This window comes from Natator depressus, chromosome 8, assembly GCF_965152275.1.
Source record: "Natator depressus isolate rNatDep1 chromosome 8, rNatDep2.hap1, whole genome shotgun sequence".
NCBI lineage: Eukaryota > Metazoa > Chordata > Testudines > Cheloniidae > Natator > Natator depressus.
In genome coordinates, this window is record NC_134241.1 from 51,488,031 (window position 1) to 51,509,029 (window position 20,999).

The 20,999-nt window shown below is 52.7% G+C and overlaps 1 protein-coding gene across 2 annotated transcripts; it reads right to left on the bottom strand.

The window, feature by feature from the left end:
- Positions 1 to 4,603: 4,603 nt before the first annotated feature.
- On the bottom strand, positions 4,604 to 20,592 carry NPHS2 (NPHS2 stomatin family member, podocin). 2 transcript variants are annotated; one of them, XM_074961040.1, is made up of 8 exons: positions 20,235 to 20,592; positions 15,280 to 15,383; positions 13,776 to 13,848; positions 11,901 to 11,983; positions 10,315 to 10,518; positions 9,390 to 9,445; positions 7,488 to 7,566; positions 4,604 to 6,579 (listed from the first exon to the last, which is right to left on the bottom strand). In XM_074961040.1, the coding sequence occupies exons 1-8, from the start codon at positions 20,536 to 20,538 to the stop codon at positions 6,304 to 6,306; spliced, it is 1,179 nt and encodes a 392-aa protein (XP_074817141.1). In that variant the 5' UTR covers positions 20,539 to 20,592; the 3' UTR covers positions 4,604 to 6,303. The 2 variants fall into 2 exon arrangements, with proteins under 2 accessions (XP_074817141.1, XP_074817143.1); XM_074961042.1 differs by having other exon boundaries at positions 6,440 to 6,579; positions 9,386 to 9,445; positions 10,299 to 10,518.
- Positions 20,593 to 20,999: the final 407 nt, after the last annotated feature.

Genomic DNA, 20,999 nt, shown 5'->3' on the forward strand with positions numbered 1-20,999 from the left:
ACCTCCGGGGCAATACAGAATCACCAGGACAAGAGAAAGAGCTGATAGCAGAGCAGCTCCTAACAATGGCTAACAAGGCAATGGTTGTGGAAAACAAAGATGAAGCAGCTTGCACCTACAAAAAGGACTTTGGGGGTGGGGTGTGACAAGGAATAGTAAAATCTGCAACAGTCACAAACTGTCCCAGAGCATCCAAACAATAATGGGAGGCTGGGCCTGCAAAGAAAGTTTGATTACTACAGCAAATATCAGTGATCTGCCCAGGACTTTGCCTTGATTGATGTTATTGCCAGGGCTTCTCCAGGACTTTGCCCCGTTTTACCATTTATATATACACACAGCCCTACTCTGCTTTTCCAGGGCTTTGTATATATAGAAATGTTAAAGATGCACCTCTGTTGCTCCAGTGAAATGACCAAATGTCTTAATGATTGATTAGCCAGTACAGACAGTTGCAACTTGACTCTAAGTTTATTGGGCCTGAGGATCTCATTTCAAGTCCCTGTGTTTGGCCTTATATTAGCATTTGCAGCATTACAAAATGACTTAAGAGAGGTCTGTTGCTGGTGCAATAGCAATTAATAACAAGAGATTCCAATAACTAGACTTGATCAAGTTATTAATCAAAGATTAATACAGCGTAATACAGAAAGGAAGAGTAATATGTTACCAACCCCTTTGGAAGACAGCAGTGGCAGTGGTCATGCTGTCTCAAAATTCTGTGCTTCCCCCTTCTGTATTTCTACCTAACTGGGAAGAGTTCCCAGTTTCCCTAGGTCACTTTACCTAATACACCTTTTTGTCTGTTTCTTTTACATGTTTTTCACTGACAGTGAGACGCTATACATTTTTACCCCAGGATGTGTGTAATATGTTGTAAGTTTCAAGAAGGCATATGGTTTAAATTTTGACAGTTATATGGACCCCGCACATTACACAAAAACAGAGATACCCCGCACATTACACAAAAACAGAGATGCAATATTTTTCAAAAATATTTTCGGCATAGTGTTTTAGAAATTAGCAAAGTTTAGAAGGTATCTTAGGTTTTGCATTCTCCAGTGCAGACACCTAGCAGGAGTTCGTCCAAAGGTCACAGCATTTACATAGCTTACAGTTTAGAGAATTTAACGTAAATATAAAGGACTTCAGATATAATATACTTATTCACTGACTATTTTCTTATTCTGGTTACATAACACCCCCTATACTTATAGTTGCTATAATAACCAGTTCCTATATTTTAATCAATGCCTTTTAACCTTTTACATATAAGACCTGATTTCCCAATACATTCTATCCAGACAAACTGGTAGTTGATAAGAAAGCAGTTTACATTCCTGGTTAGTAGTTTTGTGCCTCCACCGCTCCTTCATTCCTTTCTCCCGGTGCCTCTGCCCGTACTCCTCCCCCCTCTCCTTCCTGCGCCTTCAGTGCCCTCCCCAGCCACATCAGCTGCTCTTTCCAGCACTCTTGCCTGTGCTACTGCTGTTCTTCCCATCCTCCACCTTGCACCTCTGCCTCTCCTTCTCCAAGGGCCTCTGCCAGGGATGGTGGGTTTGTATAATTTTTGGTGGTGCCCAGAATGGGTCCAAGTCCTCCCCCCCCACCTGCCTAAGGCTCTGGGAGGGAGTTTGGGTGCAGAAGGGGGTTCGGTCTCTGGGAGGGAGTTTGGGTGCAGGAGGGGTGTGAGCTCTGGAAGGGAGTTTGGGTGTGGGCTCTGGGCTGGGGCAGGGGGTTGGGGTGCAGAAGGGGGTGCAGGGTGCAGTCTCTGGGCGGGAGTTTGGGTGCAGGAGGGGCTTCGGTCTCTGGGAGGGAGTTTGGGTGCAGGAGGGGTGTGAGCTCTGGAAGGGAGTTTGGGTTTGGGCTCTGAGCTGGCGCAGGGGGTTGGGGTGCAGGAGAGGATGAGGGGTGTGGCGCTTACCTTGGGTGGCTCCCGAAAGCGGCCTGCACACCCCTCTGGCAATGGCTTCTAGGTTGGGGGGGGCACGGAGCTGGGGGTCTCCACATGCTGCTGCCCACAGTTTCTGGCCAATGGGAGCTGTGGAGTCAGCGCTTAGGGCGGGGTCAGTGTGCAGAGACCCCTGGACCCATAGGGCCGTTCCGGCTGCTTCTGGGAGTGACGCGGAGTGAGGTCAGGTAGGAAGCTGCCTTAGCCCCACTGCGCTGCCAGTGGCAGCAACCGGGGGGCCCTGGGTCCTTTTAAATTGCCGTGGGGTGGCAGGCGGTGCTGGGAGATTGCTTTGGGGGAGGTGCATGAGGGTGGCAGGAGGGGCCAGGGGAGAGACCCGGCCCCGAACATTGATGGAGCTGGGCCCGCAGACCCTGAATATTCCTGGAGCATGGGCACCATCGGCTTGTATAACTCACCGCCCCGTCCACCACTCCTTCCCAGGCTTGCTCCTGTGCCTTCGCTCCTTTCTGTGTTCCTGCCTGCACCTTCAGTGCTCCCCCTGCCTGCAGAGTGTGTGTGCTTGGTTAGGGCTGAAGTACTATGTGTGTGCTCACCTATTAACTTGATGGCGTCTGACTGAGGTTGGTTGTGTTGTTTCCATGGTGATCCTCAGAGTCCCTCCTCTTGGGTATTTAAAGACACCCCTAAAAACATGCCAGGTTTGTAACTCACCCCAGAGAGTCTGTCTAGAGTGAACGTTCTGTGCAGAGTTTGAAACGCAGCAGGAGAAACGTCTGGGGGAAAACAAACTATTTCGCTTGATCAACACATTTCCCTCTGAAGTTACATTGCTGCAATGGGTCCCAGGCTGGGAGGTGGGGCCCGATGAGCTGCCTCTGTTCAATAACCTGAACTAGCCAGGAGGGGGGCTCCACTCAGCTCATGTTCTTCAGTGGAGACTAACTCAGGCTGGTGCCAAATTTTCCAAAGCCAGTTTCTTCTCCCTTCCCACCTGCTCAGACATTTGGCTGAGAGTTTCCTTAGTCTTAGAACACTGGCTAATACCTCTACAGATGGAGGGTGAAATAGGGAAACAGGAGGATAAGGGGTTCTGGAGGCAGGTAGGGAAGGAATCCCAAAGTGGATGCAGCAGCCAGAAGGTTGGCTGCAAAGTGGAAGGAGTGGGAGAAGGGGTGGAGGCCCAGGATGGCACATGCTGCTCAGGGCTTTAGCCTGGTCTCTTCACTGGCAATGAGGATCCTTGTCCTTAATAGCCTTAGGGTTAACCCTTTTTCTGCTAGTCCATCTCCATTATGCTGATGCATTGTATTGAGGCATCACTATCAGGAACCTTACCCCAGCTGCAGATGGTCTCCTCTTACAGTGGTCAGCAGCAAGCAAGGGCTTAGTGAAAAGAGATGTACAAATACAATAGCCAGAGGGTGCAGGGTGGCAATTTGGCTGGGTTGGCAATTTGCTGTAATTACAATAAGTATTATTAATAATAATATCCAGCTCATATATAGCTCTTCTCAGCCATAGATCTCAAAGCACTTTATGGAGGAGGTTGGTATCATTATCCCCAAGTCACTGGTGGGGAAACTGAGCCACAGAGAGGGGAAGACACTTGCCCAAGATCACCCAGCAGGTAAGTGACAGAGCCACAAATGGGATCCAGGTCTCCTGAGTCCCAGTCCAGTGCCCTATCAGCTTGGCCACACTGCCTCCAGGAGGGATACTCAAAGGTAGGTGAGAGGGGCAGTATCAGAGCTGTGGGGATCCCAGACCTGGGGTACAGATGGTCAGGAATACGGTGCAGTACTAGAGCTGTACAGGATTTGCTAGTATGTGCTGCATACTTTTGCTATGGGGAAAGGTCTATCCAATTGACTAGGGAGCTACAGATATTTAAAGAGCCTTCTGGAGACATGATGCTTAGTTCTGTTGGGTTTTTTTGAGCGTTCTACCTGTTCTGTGGACCATCCGACAGAACTGAATAGAGAATCATCGCCAGAGAATCATCGCGTAGGGCAGTTGAAGAAAGCTATAGAAATGTTGCTGTTATCTATAAAGCTCATGACAGTTATTAGCTCCCTGCTTTCACTATCTCAGGGGAAGTACATCAGGATTTGTAGTTTATCTCTCAGCCTTTAGTCCCCTAATAAGATCCCATCTCTCTTACTAGGTTCATGTCTCACACAGACATACAGAGGACGAGAACTTTGCCTGTGTCCTGTCCTCGGGCGCCATCTAGTAGCAACAAGCAGGAATACAGCTTGCTTACCCCACAGATGGCTGGGGTGTCCATTTCAGGAGCAGGTTCCCAGGCCATAGAGGGGGGTTGTCTTTCACCTCATTCACCCAACGAAAATCATCCATGGAGGAGACTGGTCTGGATGGGGGGTGCTATGCCTTCACACTTGGCTGCCTCCACCCCATGAAGCCAGGGGCCCTGCTCACTCCTCTAGGGCGGAAGGGCAGCAGCTCCCCTGGGGACGGAAATGCTGCTAGGAGCCAGTGTGGCTGCTATGTGTCAGCCTGGCTGTAGGCAGTGCCCCTTCCCCACCCCACAGCCAGATGTGCGCCAGCTTGTCCTCCAGCCCCTCCCACTCAAACCTTGGGTGGCACCAGGCCACTGGGCTGCTGCCTGAGCTCATTAACAATTAACACTAACACAGAGAAACAAGCTGGAACAACAAGGACCCCACCTTGCTTTCTGCTGTGCTGCCCATTTGCTCTCCCTGGCCTAGCTACGTCACACGTTTGGCCACCTCAGCCCAGAACCGAACAGCTGGCAAGTGACAGAGATCTCGGGGGACACTATTCCCCAGGGGCTGCCCACTTACTGCTCCAACCCTAGTTTGCCCTTTGCAATCAATGCTTCGGCTGCACAGGTGGAGACTGCGGGAGCGATCTGCATTAGCTTTCATGAACACCCTATGTGCCTCAGTTTACCTGCTTGGCATTAGCCTGCCCATCTGTCTGGGGTACAGTCAAAGGAGGCTCTTAGGAGTAAACAAGCAGGAAATGAAGCAATAGTTGGGATAAGCCACCTGGGGTAAACAGCTTCAAGGGAGTTAAGATGACACTGGTTGGGGTTATGATGTGGGAAGATGCTGTTCTCCAGGCACCAGGCAGAGGGGGTGCTAGGGCTGAAAGCCTAGAGGTGTAAAAGACCAGGAACAGCTATAAAGCCCCTCCCCTGGTTTGGGGAGGTGGGTCATCATCAGCTGCCTGCATGGGGGACACTACTAGTGACTCACTGAGTAAGGGAGCACTCGCAGCAGGCAGGCTGTTCCAGCTGGAGATGAAGGTAAGTAGGTGAGAGGACCTTGCCAAAGGCTGCAAGGGAAGATGGTGTAAGTCAGAGGGAAGATGTGGCTAGGCCTGTATCATGTGATCCCTTGGCTCAGACTGGCATGGCCCTTTGGGTGAATGATTAATATGTAAGTCTGAAGCCCTTGTTTTCAGTCACTTTATTTAGCTGATGCCCCAGGCTTCTGGAGGCAAAGGGTTTACAGGGGCCCAGCCCAGCTGGACCAGCTACATTAATACGATTGGGAGGCAGGGGGCTGCAGCCCACAAACCCAGTCGAGGGAGCAGACCAAGACCATGGGGATTCCACCCAGAGAGGGGCGAAGGTAGCGAAATCTGTCTCCAGCAGGGTGAACGCACGAGGGACTGAAAGACAGAGGTCTCATGTAGCTCACCCTGTACGTGGGCCAGCACTTCTTACCAGCTGCCCTTCTTTGAGGAGATACCCACTTCACGATGAGTGACACAGCAGGAAGATCTCAAGCACTGCCCTAGCATATGGAGCCCTGGATAATCCGCAGCCTCTGACTGATATGTTACAGCGGAGTGTCCCTTTGGGCCTCCTCGCTTCTTCTGGGCACCGGGCTTTTGCAATGCAAATGATTCCAGCCAGATCATGTTGTGGGGGTTGGGAAGGGAGAGGTTGATATTTGGGGCCTTAAATAAAACCACCCCTAGTCTATCCAGCCAGCCTAATTGGAATGATAGAGGCCATCTCTAGGGCTCCAGCTCTGGGGCTGGGGGAAGCAGTTATACCATCCCTCTGCTCCTCAGCATAGCAGGGTGAAAGGAGCAATGAAATGGTGAGACGCAGAGGAAGCTCCCTTCCCCGTCCCCACCCCAGCTCCATTCCGGTGCCCCACACACGGGATGAGCCGGAATGTTTCTTCAAAGCAAAATCAAACGTCTGTGCCCAGCCCACTTTATATCACAGGCCCCTGCTTGCTGCCCATCCCAACCCCTCCACAGTTTATGCTGGAGGGCTGGCATGATGCAGACCAATCCATGGCGCTTGTTTGAAGATAAGTGACCTGGTAGAAGGTGTCCATTGGCGTGGCAGCGCCATCTGGGTGCCAGCTCCCCATGGCATGGCTCTATAGCATGGGGGAGTCCTTCTTGTCCTTTGGAGCCTCAGGGTGATTGGGAGCGCTGGTGGGAAGGCTGCTGCCCGTGGAGTTGTGGCTAGCGGCAGATACAAGATTCATTAGGTCAAAGGGCAAAGGGAGGACGATGGTGGAAGGTTTCTCAGCAGAAAGGCATTGCAGCGTGTGCAGGTAACGGAGCTGGACAGCAGCTGGGGAGCTGGCTAAGATCTCGGCTGCCATCTTCAGGGATTCGGAGGCAGCCTTCTCCCCCTCGGCAGCGATCACCTGTAGCACAAGGGAATGAATGACTGTTTCTGCACCATTCCACTGGGTTGGCCCCACCGGGGCTGGCAGGAGCTGAGGGGGCCTGACTGATGGGAACTGACATCGTTTCTTACAGTGAGTCTGAGTGAAGATGCTAGGCTGGAGTCGCTGCAAGCTCCTCCCATGGCCAGTGCTCCTACCTTAGTCTCTGCAGTGCCTCCTGCTGAGCAAAGGAGGGAGTGGAATAGCCTATGCAGCCAGAGCTCCTCCATCACCTCTCTGCTGTGCCCTCTGCTGGGAGAGGTTGGGACTGCAGCAGGGTAACCGCGTTGCAGCACCTACCAACTCCTGTTATTCCTTAAAGTGGGGTTCCCCAGCCTGTGGGTCAAGTACCCCTAGGGCTGGTCAGAGGGGCCTTCCTGGGGATCTCGACTGGGTGGAGCCCTCCTGTGGAGGAGGGCTATAGAATAAGCAAAGGAGGGAGCAGTCAGTTCAGGGTTTGGGAGACAGGCACTGTGCTCCAGCATTTAACCTGCCCTCTCCTGTTAGGATTCCCATCGCTCAGTGCAGGGACAGAGGCAGCCCCGGACTCAGCCCGCAGTGAGCGCCAATGGGAAGAGTTTGATAAAGGGACTGCTCCATGCTGCAGAAATGGCTGAGCTCCACAGAGGGACGTAGGCATTGCAACACAGAGCATGGAGGGGCACTGGGCAGTGCTGAGAGAACCCCCTTGGGGTAGGGAGGAGCACCCCCCATTGCAGGTGTGGAGGGGCAGTGCTGTGTGCGGGAAGGTGTATGGGGTGAGGAGCCAGTAGAGGCCCTGGGGGGAATCTCCCCGCCTGGTTGTGTATGTGGTCTCTGTCCAAATGGCCGGAAAAGGCTGGGAATTGATCCGCAGGGGAATATAGGGGCATTCGCTGGTGTCCTACCCGCACTTTGGCCTGTCTCTGGGCCTCTGCTTCCATTGCCAAGGACTGCTGCAGTTCAGCCGGCAGCCGCACATGATTGCTGCAGGAAGAAGAGACCGGAGTTACATGGACCCTGGAATTCCATGCCCATGGGTAGCGCCAGGCTGCGAGCCTGTCTGACACTGTGCCCCAGTGTCTCCTGTCCCGGGCTGAGGCAGCTTACAAAAGTCCCTGGAGTTCGGATTTTCAGCCTTTCAATCTCATCTCCCACCCAGCTGGGCCCAACCCACCTAGCACTGGAATCAATGGGGTCCTTCCCAAGGACACTCTGATTCTTGAACTAGGGTCTGTTATTGGCGGAGCTGTGCTTTCCTCCTCTGGAACCGGGCCGGGAAATCTGAATTGCAATAACAGGGCCAGATCCCCAGCTGGTGTAAATGGATATAGCTCTGACAACATCTGTGGCATTATGCTGAGTTTCCCCACTGAGGAGCTGGCTCCAGCTGGAAAACACAAGAGCGTTTTATGCCATTTAAACTTCTGCAGCCCAGTGAGTGGAGGTGCTGAGTATGTGGGTGTGATGTTGCACTCCATATGCTTTATGAAAATATGCTTGGAATATGAATATAATGTAGCTGGAATATGCTTTATGCAAAAGGTCTCTTGTAAGGTATCATTACAAAGCTTATAATCTACTGAGTGTGGTTATCCTATTTGTATGAATGTATCATTCATGTATCTAAAGCTAGAAATATGAAGTATTACTCTAAAGTCCTATTGTAACTATGCAAAGTGTGGGCCATTAATAATGGCTTGGAATCTTGACTTCTCCCATTAACCAGGACAATTGGTTGTAAATGGCTCTGTTTACTTGCAAGCCTTCCTGTGTTCCTGTAAATCAGGACAGGAAGAATGGCGGCTGGGGTCTCAAAGGACATGTGACCATGTCACTTGGTACTGGAATCCATCTTAAGCCTGGTTTTCCATTTAGAAGGAGGGGTGGGGACCCAGAGAGACAAAAGATTTCTGCCTTGTGCCAAAGCTATAAAAAGGGGGTGGAACAGAACAAAGGGGGCTGCCTGTCATAAGAAATCCCCTAGTTATCACCTAAGCTGCAACTAAAAAGAACTGTACCAGGGGAAAGGATGGGGCCAGGCTAGGAAGGAGTCTAGTCTGTGAAATAAATTTAGTGGAATATCTCTGAGGGTGAGATTTTACCAGTATTCAGTTTCTTAATGTATTAGGCTTAGACTTGCATGTTTTGTTTTATTTTGCTTGGTAACTTACTTTGTTCTGTCTGTTATTACTTGAAACCACTTAAATCCTACTTTTTATACTTAATAAAATCACTTTTGTTTATTAATTAACCCAGAGTATGTATTAATACCTGGGGGGGGGGGGCAAACAGTTGTGCCTGTCTCTCTATCTGTGTTATAGAGGGCAGACAATTTATGAGTTTGTCCTGTATAAGCTTTATACAGAGTAAAATGGATTTATTTGGGGTTTGGATCCCATTGGGAGCTGGGTGCCTGGGTGCTGGAGATAGGAAACCTGCTGAGCAGTTTTGGTTAAAGTCTGCAGCTTTGGGGGCGTGGTTCAGACCTGGGTCTGTGTTGCAGCAGACTGGCATGTCTGGCTCAACAAGGCAGGGTTCTGGAGTCCCAAGCTAGCAGGGAAAACAGGCTCAGAGGTCATTTCAGCACATCAGCTGACAGTCCCAAGGAGGTCTCTGTGACCAAACCTGTCACAATGGGCAAAGGAGAAGGGCTGGCTGGGGGCTCGGGGCGCTGAAGAGGTGACACCTGGATAGAGCTTCAGGGGCAAAGGTGGCAAAGGACCAGACATTAGCAAGTAGTGTTTGCAAAGGAGAGGGGGAGGTTTCTTTACCCTGCTGGGTCTCCATTTCATACGTTTCCTACCTACATTTCTGTTCTCTCCACCTTGATTCCCCAGCGACATGTGACTGCATCCAAGGCGACCTGTAGAAATGGGGATATACTGACCGTGGGCAGTTTGTGTGGCACTGTGCCAAGGCACTTACAAACAAGTCAGACAGTCGGCACAGGCTCATATGGTTCACTGCCTGAGAGCTCGTATTGGAGGGATGTGTCTGCTATGGATACTTGTGCATGCTACAGAAAAACACTTCTGGTTAAAAGGCTTAAGTGTCTCTAAAGGTTGGACACCAAGAGAAATCCCTGTAGAGGGCAGGGCAAGGAGGTAGGCTGCCATGTACGTCTTCATTGCTCTTGGCTTCTGGGTCTCATACTGTGCTCGGGAAGATTTGCTCCCGGAGAAGTCAGCTGACTCAGAAGCATCATTGCTGCCTCAAAAAATCCAGTTCTGGTGTAACTCCACTGAAATCAGTGGAGTGGGTCCCACTTACCCCAGGCCTGAATTTGGCCCTGGATGTGTCATTTGAATCGGGATGGCTGATCATTTCCCAGCGTGGATTGCTTCCCCCAGGCCCCGTTCAGCAGCTGGATTGGTGTCACCTTTGCTGCAGCTGGAGGAGAAACCTGCTTTGTCCGTGGCTGCGGCCCATCAGGCCTGTGTTTCTGTGGCTGCTTTGTCTGTGGCTGCGGCCCATCAGGCCTGCGTTTCGCCAAAGTACTTTGCCCTGGGACAGCCTCTCTAACCCAAGGGACTCAAAGTATAATCATCACACTGTTGCCTTCCATTGGGCGCAGCAAGTCACCAGATACTATGACTGATCCCTGCAACTGATCACTGTGGGCTTCTTATAGGCCTTTCCCTGCGGCCTTTATACACCATGTGTTGAAAGATCGATCTACTGCACTGCCCCAGCGCTCTGGCCCCACAGCTGCCCACCTCCACGTGGAGATACCTTCATTTCCTGGCCAATGCTCTTCCTCTCCAGGAGGATTTCACTGAAGGATCGATGGGCCAGCAAGCGCTTCATGGTTGTCTGTACCAGCAGCTGGACAGCGCTGGAGAGGTTGGCCACGCTGGTTAGGAGGAGAGAGGCATTTTCCATCCGGTAGTAGCAGACAGCATCTATTTCCACGGTAACCATGTCTTTGGTCACCACCTAGACAGAGAATGTTGGGGGTGATGGAGCTGGTTCTGATAACTCTGGGGTGGGATGGAGGAGCTGGGAACACTGCAGGAGAGGAAGAATGGCCTTGTGGGTAAGGCACTGGGCTGGGACTCAGGAGATCATAGGGATTCTGGTCCTAGCTCTGACCCTGGGCAAGTCACTTTGCCTCTCTTTTCCATCCTGCTCTTGGCCTGTCTTGTCTATTTTGCACGTAAGTGGTTTGGGCAGACTGTCCTATGTGTGTGCAGCGCCGAGAACAATGTGATTATCACTGTTCACGGCAGCGTCCAGTGCATGCTAGGAGTCATGCAGGATGGTCCCTGCTCCAAGCTGCCCCCATGGAAAAAATCTCGGGTGGGGGCTCTAGATGCTGCTATTAACTAGTAATGCAGCCGGGTATAAGGAATGCAGGGAGAGGGAGCCAAGGAAAGAAATTAAAACAAAGGATTTGGGCATAGGGAGGGCAGCTCCCCACTGGCCTGTGCCTGCCTAGACCCTGGAAATGACAGACTCTAATCCCAGCAGGCTGTCCTTCCAAGGCTGGTACATATGTGGGGGTCCTTCAGATGAGATCTTAAGAACCATGCCCCAGCCTCCTCTGCGCGGGACCCCCTGGCACTTTTTGTAAGAATCTGGCCCAGTGTCTTTGGCCAAAAACTCTTCCTCCCTTCTCCTTGTCGTGCTGTGCTGTACTGGCCAGTGGTGCATTGGGTTATGTTTGGTGTGCTGTGTTGTGCAGCAGTGTGTTGTGTTGTGCTGGGCCTTAGTGTGGGTGTTGCCCATTTTATGTGTTCAAAAATCGTTAACTTGGATTAAAAATGGTGAGATTTTAATGTACCTGTACGATTTGTGCCTTCTAATTTCTGCACTTTTAGGGTGCATTTTGGTCACATTTACGAGCCTTTCTGCACAGCCATGAAGCCTAGATACTTAGCGTTGATTAAGGGGGGAAAAAAAGTGAGATTCTTGCCCATTCACCTGACTCCAGGACCTGGGGCTTATAAAAAATACCAAATAGCATAAGATTGGCAATATGATCATGAGCATGGAGCAGTGTGCTGTCTGCCAGTCGGCTAGTGTCCTTTGCCCAGAGCTGGGTGCATCTCAGCTGTGCTGGCTGTGTACAGCTTCTAAAGCACTTTGGGGTCTCTCAGAAGCCAGAGTGCTATCTAAGTGTGAGATACTTTTATTGCTTCAGGGCAGAATGACCGACACTAGCCACTGGCTGCAGTTAACTTCAGGCTTAAGCCTGCCTCTTGGGTGGGTGTAATATTTTATGCCACCTTCCCACTAGGGAGCAAATAGATCTAACCAACCATAGGAAAAGCTAATACTAGGGATGCAAGGGAATAAATGGGAGGGAGTTGGCTTACCTCATGGAAGGGGATCGCTAGGGTTTTGAGGCGACGGTCTACCTTGTGGTATGTATCCAGACAGGGAAGGAAGAAGAAAAGGCCTAGGGGAGGAAGAGACAAAGCAGCAGCATGTGACTGGATGCCATGGAAGAAAGTCCCACTCCCTGACCCAACAGGAGCAAACTTGGGGCTACGTAGGACAAGACCAAGACCAAGAGAAGGGCCCAGAGCTGCAGCGTCTCCAGCACTAAACACCTGCCCAGATGTCCTGCTGCAGGAATGAGTGGAGAGGGGGGGACGGAAATAAACTCTTCCCAAAAGATGTGGCAGAGACATCAGTCCCTGAGGGGTTCCCCTGGCCACCCAGTGCTAAGGTTTTAGAGTCACTCGCTGTCCCCCTTCACACGTCCCCACTCAGCATGCTGGGTTCTCACTTCACAGGTGAGCCCACGTCTTAGCACCAAGATGGGTCTGAGCTGTAACACTTGGAGCAGGATCCAGATCAGAACAAGCTGTGGACGGTTTGGACGGGGGTTCTGGCTCAGGCCCAGGGCCGGCTCTAGGCACCGGCAAAGCAAGCACATGCTTGGGGTGGCACATTTCCAGGGGCGGCACTCCAGCCAGCCTTTCTTTTCGGGGCAGTTGCGCTCTCGGAGCTGCACCGCTTAGACGGGGCGAGGGCGCCGCGCCCCCGGCCGCAGCAGGAAGGGGAAGCCCCAGCCCCGGGATGCTGAGCTGCCAGGGCCCAGCCGCTACCTGGGGAGGAGAGGGCGAGTCCTGCCGGGGCTGCACCGCCTCCTCTGCGCACTGGCTGCTGCGCTGCCTTGTGCCACCCCTTATATGGGGGCTTCTCTGCGCGGCCGGGCGGGGGAGGGGGGAAAGCCCCTGCAGGCGCTGGGAGAAGGTGACATCACTCCCTCCACTTCCAGCACCGCCTGCGAGCCCCAGCCCCACTTGAGCTTGGGGTGGCAAATTTTTTGCTTGGGGTGGCAAAAAACCGAGAGCCGGCCCTGCTCAGGCCCTTGGCTGCCTAGAGTCCTCACAGTAGGGGCTTTGAGGAGAGGGGTGCCAGGCCCATGGGGTCTTAATGCAAGGGCCCCCCAGGCAGCTAACATGTGCAGAGTGCGGCTGGAGCAAGCTGAGCATGGCACATAGACGCGAAGGGCCCTGTGAGAGGAGACGGGTAGGGAGACAACCACAACCTGCAGTTGTGGGTGGGAAAGCGGCTGCATTTCCGCTTCCTCATGGTTGGGAGGGGGAAGGGAACCAGGGGGCATGAAGCCTGACCCCACCACTTCAGCAGTGGTTGGAGGCCTGCAGGTGTTGGGAGCCCCACAGGAGCTGCCATTGCCAGAAGAGGAAACAAGGGTCCCAAGAATTGCCTACTCCTTTCTTGGCTCGGCTGCATGGAATGGGAGAGGGCCAAGGGAGCTGCAGGCACTGGGCACAGGATTTCCAGACACCCCTCACCCGACTCATCTCCTGTGGCTGCAGCAGCCCAAGGGGCAGCCAGCCCTGAGAGGAGCCAGTCGCCTGCCAAGCAGAGGGCAATGCCCGCATTGTCAGCCATTAGCAGACCTGGTAAGGGAGGGAGACTGCCAGAGCCTGCAGGGGTGGGGTATTAGGAGGACAAGGCCATCTGACGGAGGGGAGAGGAGAAGGGTGCATCCACCCCATTGCAGACTCAGGATTAGCAGAGGCTGGCCTGGGTCAGGATATGCATTTGTGGTGGGTGGGGTGAGAGGGGCAAGGCACGGGGAGTGGGACACTGGGCGTGGGATCCCCTGGGAACAGTGGGGATGGGGTGGCCGGCCTGACACTTCTGGGAGCCCTGTTGGAGCCTTGCATGATTGTGGCGAGAGAAAGGGGTGAAGGAGCGAACAAATTGCTTACCGGGCCCTCGGGGCCTTCCGGGAAGGAGGCGCCCAAGTCGGAACACGATGGCTCTCTCGTACTCCCGCACGATCTGCAGTGGGAGACAGAGAGGTTGGAATTGGAGGAGGTGGGGATGTGGGGGAAGGGCTGCGGCACTGGAAGAGAAGCTGGTGAAATCATTGTTTTGGGAAAACCACCGAAAGGCAAACTGTGCAGAGCCAGCCAGCCAGAGCTGTCAGCTAGTGTAGCTCCATTCATGCCAGGGCTGCTATTTCCATTTACGCTAGCTGAGAATCTGGCCCAGAGACTGTGTGGCAATTGCAACTGTGGCTGGCTCCCGGCCAGTGGAACTGAGAGCAGGGAGCCTGTCTCTCCAGTGCTCTCAATGATCTTCCTCCTGGGCCTAGGCAGCGTAGAGGAGGAAGCCACTTGAATCAAACGCAGAGGGGGCAAGAGCCAGATCTGGGGTGGGGCGAGTACATTGGGATGAAGAATTCTGGGAGGGGTGCAGGGGTGGGGAATGACTGGGACTGTGCGTTGGGGTCGGAGGAGATTGTGATTGGCTGTGCAAGGAGACCACGACAGGAAGCTGGGGATGGGACTGAGAGCCACTGAGGGGGAGACTGAGATCAGATGGGGAGCTGGGGGAGACTGGGAATGGGAAGCAGTGTAGTCGGGGAGGGGAGACAGATCTGAGAGGAGCCAGTGTGCAAGGAGACAACTGGGACTGGCTGAGCAGAGAGCCTGGGACAAAGAGTCAGACTGGGGGAGGGACACTGAGATTAGACAGGGAGGCTGGGGTGGGAAACTGGGACTGGGAGCCAGTGGGGATGGGAACTGTGGACGTAGGAGGCTGAGCGGGAGATACAGACAGATGGGTTGAGGAGCTGAGAGCAGGGAACTGGGACTGGCTGGGCAAAGGAGATGGGGACTGGGATGAAAAGTCTGAGGAGTGGGGACTGGGACTGGCTAGGTGAGGAGGATAGGACTGGGACAAGGAGCCCAGGGTAAGGACGGGACAGGACCAGATTGGAGGGGAATGGGCAGAAGAGTTTGCACACTAGAATACACTCCCCTCCAGCCTGGAATGGAACCCAAGGTCCTTGAGACCATAAGTGCTGGTGGTGTGGCAGCACCTGCTGGTTTGAACCCCTGGCTTGAAGTAGTACTAACCACCAGATACATGGTAATAGCTCTCAGCACCCCCACTTTAAAAATTGTTCCAGCACCTATGCTTGAGTCTCACCATTCCTCTGCTGTCAGCAAATATCTGGGAAATGATCTGGATAACAACCAACTATTGCTATCAGTTAATCCATTAGCTTAAGTAGCAGAGGGCTGAGTGTTGTATGTAAAGGTTCTGACTCTGCTGAGGACCTACATGGGTGCCAGTATGATGCCACATGATGGCATTTCTGTGTTTTCAGTTTGCTTTTTTAAAACTCTAGGAAATTACACCCAAAACCTATGTTAAAATACCACAATAAGGTTGCAAAGTCAAGCACACCATGCATAGCCTCACCTTCATGCAGAACCAGACAGAAATGGGGAAGGTCAATATGATGAAGAGAAGGGACAAGATGGTAAGAAGCCACTCACAGATACCTCGACCGGGAGATGTCATCCCTAAAGAAAAAGAAAGAACACATTAGCAGGTGCCTATTTCCATATTACTGACCGATTGACACCTGCTTGCGTGGTCAGAAATCCAGCTTCCACCAGGTGATCAAAACCTGCTTAGAGATAGACAGAGTGTAATCACCTGGGCTGGAATTTGACCAAGACACTGGAGTCAGTATTCAGGGCCTGGCTTAAAAGGGTAAAAACATGGTTATGTGTGAGCATTTTGGAGCAGAGGCTGCATTACCATATGTATTCTGACAGCACCATGGGGAACAAGTGCTGATCAGGCACTACTGCTGGTATTGTACTTTAAATATTCATTAGAAATACTCTGAAAGTCCCAGCAAAGAAGAGGCATTTCGCATGTCCCATTTCCCAGGTGCAGCCTGAGCCAGCATCTCTCCTGTCAGGGTGGTGTAGCTCCCCTGGTGGGCTGGGTACGAAGCTTTTACCGCTGTGTGTTTGGGACGATTCCATTGTCCATGAGCAGACTCTCAGCTGGATGCATGAACCAGACAAAGCCAGTGCTCATTCCAGGAGGGCACCAGAACCAGGTGAAAGCTCTACTCCTCTCTGCTGTTCTAAGTGGAGGTTGCATTATTCATCTGGGACTGGTACAGGGGGATCTCAGGCTAGGCCTGTGTGTCCTTTTGAAATGGATTCCAGCTGCAACCTCGACCCTATTGAGTGTAGCACTGTGCATGGGTGTGTCTGCTACGCCTGGAAATCCACACCAATAAGAGGGACTAGAGACTGCAGCCCAAACCCCAGGCTTGTGGTTTTGGCAGGCCAGGGTGTGCCATGTGCCACTTTTCCATTGGTGCCCTTAGGAACAAAGGCCCAGATCCTCAAAGGTTTTAATGGGAGCCAGGTGCCTAAATACCTCTGAGGATCTGGGCCCAGGTCTTTGTGCCATGGCATGAGGCCACAGTGTGAAATGGGCAGCTGCAAAGAACCCACGCTCTGTGTGTGTGTGGGGGGGCGCTTTGCTGTAACATGGGAAGAAGGGTGAGGCCAGCAGCTTCCCCGTGGTTGGTCTAAGAGTCCTGAGCTCAAGGAGCCCACTGAAGATCTTTGGCAGGGGCAGCAGCTGGCTCTGGGTCTGCACCTTTATTGACCTGATGGTAGTGTCTGATTCACTCCTGGGCAGTGAATGACTAGAGGTCACCCAGTGCAAGAGGAAGTTGCAACAGCTCTTTGTTTTGTGCCAGCTTTATGGGCCTGGGGATCCACAGCACAAGCAGAGCAAAGGATGCTGCCCCACTGCACTGTGCTTCAACCCTGACCCACTGGAACCACTCATAGAGGCTATCATCTATCTCAGGGATGGGCAAACTTTTTGGCCCGAGGGCCACATCGGGGTTGCAAAACTGTATGGAGGGCCGGGTAGGGAAGGTTGTGCCTCCCCAAACAGCCTGGCCCCTGCCCCCTATCCAGCCCCTCCCACTTTCCACCCCCTGACTGCCCTCCCTCAGAACTCCCGAGCCATCCAAACCCCCTGCTCCTTGTTCCCTGACTGCCCCCATCCTGGGACCCCCTGCCCCTAACCGCCCCCCCGGGACCCCACCCCCATCCAACCCCCCCTGCTCCCTGACTGCCCCGACCCCTATCCACACCTCCACCTCCTGACAGGCCCCCCGGGATTCCCATGCTCTATCCAACTCCCCTGTTCCCTGTCCCCTGACTGTCCCCTGGGACTCCCCGCCCCCTTACCATGCCGGAGCCAGCCACGCTGCCCGGCAGGAGCAACGGGCCAGAGCGCTGGCGGTGCGGCGAGGTGAGGCTGCGGGGGAGGGGCCGGCGGCTAGCCTCCCCAGCTGGGAGTTCAAGGGCCGGCAGGACGGTCCCGCAGGCTGGATGTGGCCCACGGGCTGTAGTTTGCCCACCTCTGGTCTGTCCCCTTTAGTTAGCAGTATTGCTTGAGGCCTGGCCCCAGGGTGCTAGGGATACACACAGTAAGAGATAGTCCCTGCCCCAAACAATAGACAAAGGAAATGCTGTTATCCCCATTTTACAGAGGGAACTGAGGCACAGAGAGACTAAAGTGACTTGCCCATGGGGAATTTGTGGCACAACTGGGAACTGAACCCAGCTCTCCCAATGCCCAGGTCAATCCCTTAGCTCAGAGACAATCCTGCTGCTTGGAAGCTATTAAGCAGAGGTCTCAAAGTCCCAGCCTGTGGGCCACCTGCGGCCCAAGAACCTCCCCACTGCGGCACACAGAGGAGAGACCCAGGCAGACACGCTACCGGCATTGTTTGTTGCGGGTGCTGCCCCCCGCAGCTCCCATTGGCTGGGGGAGAGCAACAGAGATATCATCATTAGTTGCCGGGCAGAGTCAGCCATGGAGGCAGCGTCACTTTTCCCCACAATGAATATAAACAAGCCTAAATACCGAACACAACTATCTGATGCACACCTTGCTGCAATCCTGACGGTGTCAACTGCTCAGTCACTGGGGCCAAACATCAACAAACTGACAGAACTGAAGCGTTGCCAGGTGTCTGGCAAACACTAAAAACCCTCTGGCAGGGGAAGAATTGTGTAAAGTTGTATGACAGTTTTATTATTTCTAAGAAATTCAAAATAAAAAATACAATATCAACGTTTTCTTTTCTGAACACCTTCTTCAGTTACATTATTGGCCCGCTGGGAGGATTTGAGGACTGGCACTGGCCCTACAGTAAACTGAGTTTGAGACCCCTCCTATTAAGTCTTTGGCCTTTTTATGTGGCTGGTGCCACTAGAGCTAAAGCCCCTGGTGAGTTCTGTGATGTGGGCATCTCTCCTGTGGGACCTAATGTTACCCAAGTATCGTCAAACAGATATCAGAGGGAAACAACTCTTATTCCCCAGCAGCCCCAGGTGGATGGACAGCGGTGACTTCCAAATGAAAGGCTACCTGGGCTCTTACTAAATCTCTGAGCCATGCAGTCCTTCAGGGTTGATGCTGTGACTCAGAGCAATAAGCGAGCCTTTCCCAGAAATTCTGGCTCTTAACTTTGTCTGAAGCTGTAGGACTGGATTAATTGCTATTTATGGAGGATGAGACCTGGTGTGTGTGTGTGTGTGTGAGAGAGAGAGAGAGAGAGAGACAGGGTAAAGGCTTACAATGAACGAATGGTGGTCTGAGCTCTGAGTCCAGATGTTTATTTACTAATGGACAGTACAGGAAAGCAGAGATCATTTTAAAGAGACCCTAACCCTCACCTGTCCTGTGCGGGGATAGCTGTGCTCTCTCTGTAACCTACCAGCTCCTGCAACGCTCATGCATTTATAGCCCCTTCCATTCAGGCTTCACAATCAGGAATAAGTTAAGCCTCACACACTCCCTGTGACATTGATTATTTCCCTCACTTAACAGATAGGAAAGCTCACTCTCTCAGGCTCATGCACCCACTCTGTGGCCCACAACCCAATGCTTCTGCCTTCAGGCAGGTGCTCTCTCCACGAGGCTATATTAGCTCCCTTGATTTTGCTTTTAAAATATTCCCCCTTTGAACCTTCCTTTCTGACCTCCCGTCAGAAGGCTGGTAGGAAGGAGAGCAAGAACCCCCTTCTCCTACTGAGCTGATGCTGACTCCACCTTCTCCCCAAAGTGGGCATGCTCCAGCTTCCACTGGCTGCCCTTAAAAGCTGGCCTTTCAGGGCTACTGCCCCCTTTAGAGAACCCGTGGCTCTAGTAGGCAGATGGCTTCCTGCTGGGTGCAGGCAAAGCCCTGAAAGCAGAATGCTTACTCTTTCCAAAGGTGAGTTAACATCCCTGCTTCCACTGACTATGACAGTCCCTTCTGCCTTTAGGGGCTCTCTGCAGAAAGACCAGGTCTAGAGAGGAGCTCGAACCTAAGCCCCACATGCCGACACACCAAGATATAAGGGTTCACAGTCTGTATCTGAGTTTTGCAACTGGACCTTCTCCCTACAACAAGCTGAACTAAACCTGTGGCTGGAAACGCTCCCAAATTGCGTGTCCTCAGAATCTCCAGCAATGCTCTGATTGTGGCTTAGTATCTTGGTTGTAGCAATGAGCAGCTCCCTGTAATCAAGACAGAACTCCTTAGAGGAAAGAGGCAGCTGTAGAGAATTAATCATCCGGGAGAGAGAAGTAAAGCTGGGGCAGCAGAGCACCTGGACTGGGGAGGGTTTTTGCTGCTTCTTGGCATTCCCTCCCATCCCTGTGATGCCAGGGCTGAACAGATCAGTTCTATGGATAGAGCCTGTGCCTATTGGTAGTACAGTGCCAATATACAAAGGATGAGAGGCAAAGAGCTCTGTTGATCACCTCACAGTCCCCCTTCTTCCCCTCCCCGCCCTGTGCCAAATCCCTGCCCCTGGAACTGGCCATCTTGATCTGTTTCCTGTGGCAATAGGTTGGTTCAGGTGTGTTCTGGGCAGAGCAAGGCTTAAGAGACACCTAGGATAACTCTAGCTAGAAACTTCTTCTATCTAAGGGTAGTAAATAATCCCCTGTGCTTCTCAGGGTTAAGGGGTAATAGAGCTAGTGAGGCTGTGGCCTAACGAAGCTAATGAACAGTGCTCTGAGGCCTAAAGGGATGCAGGATGGATGCTGTTTGCTGCTAAATTCGTTGCTTTATTAGAAATGGAACAGGTCCTGATGTCTCTGAGCAGCCTGGCTAGCCCCAGGGCCTGGTGCTGAGCCCTTCTGAAAATCTGGCCCTGGGGGTTTGTGTGATCGCTTGCTTGTTCCTGCACCATGCACTTATTGCACCTGCTTTGCTCTCCCTTTGCAATGGTGTAAATGACGATACAGGGATCAGAGCAGAATCGGACCCCAGTGCCCCACAAGCCAGTAGCCTCTGTGCCTACTGCTCTCCTGCCCTTTCCAAATCCTACCTTCCTCTTGTCGCTCACTTTCCAGCAGTGCCATCACCTCTGTTTCCTCGTCGAAAGACACTACATCGTCCACGTCTACCACTGTGGAGCTCGGCATCCTGCTGTCTGTCTCCATGGGGCTCTTGCCCTCCTTGGCTTTCCCTCTCTTGAGCCCCTCTCTGTCCTTGCTGGCTGCTCTTCTGCTCTCCACCTTCTCTCTCCTGCCCTGTGAGTCTGCAGGCTCTCTGTTCCTCCTGTGGGACTCCTTGGAGGAGCTGCGAGACCGCTTTTCCATCCTCATCGGGGGCTGCGAGTGAAGGAGCATGCAGCTCTTGGGAAGCAGCTTGCTGCAGCGGCAGGATGACCGGTCTTGGGAATTTATCGGGGAGTGGAGGAGGTGGCAGGCGGGGGAGGAGCAGGAGGTTTTGATCATTCTCTGGGCTTGTTAGACTTGTTGGACAGTGAGCCAAGCAAGCTGTTTTTCCAGACGCTGTCCTATCCCCCACCTACCTGGCGCTGGCAGGGGAGTTTCAGGAAGGCTCAGTCCTGCCAATCAGATGCCAAGACGATGGAATCCATGCTGTGGGTCTATGTGCTTTTGCATGACTTTGGCATAAAATGCATTGACACTCACACAAAGGGGTCTTTTTGTGCATCTGTAAAGTAAACACCACCCCCAATGCAGCCATCCAGCTCGCGAGGCTCCTGAACTTGCCTGGCATCGCTAGCACCAGGACTTGGGTGGTGAATTCCAAACCTTTGCTGTTGAAAGCAACTGTCCAAGTC

What these genes read in the sequence shown, in the direction of transcription:
- NPHS2 (XM_074961040.1), bottom strand. Translation starts at nt 20,538, where the DNA reads ATGCTCCTTCACTCGCAGCCCCCGATGAGGATGGAAAAGCGGTCTCGC. An exon ending in AAGTGAGCGACAAGAGGAAG is followed by an intron (nt 15,384 to 20,234) that starts GTAGGATTTGGA and finishes CTTTTTCTTTAG; the next exon opens with GGATGACATCTCCCGGTCGA. An exon ending in CTGTCTGGTTCTGCATGAAG is followed by an intron (nt 13,849 to 15,279) that starts GTGAGGCTATGC and finishes CTCCCACTGCAG; the next exon opens with ATCGTGCGGGAGTACGAGAG.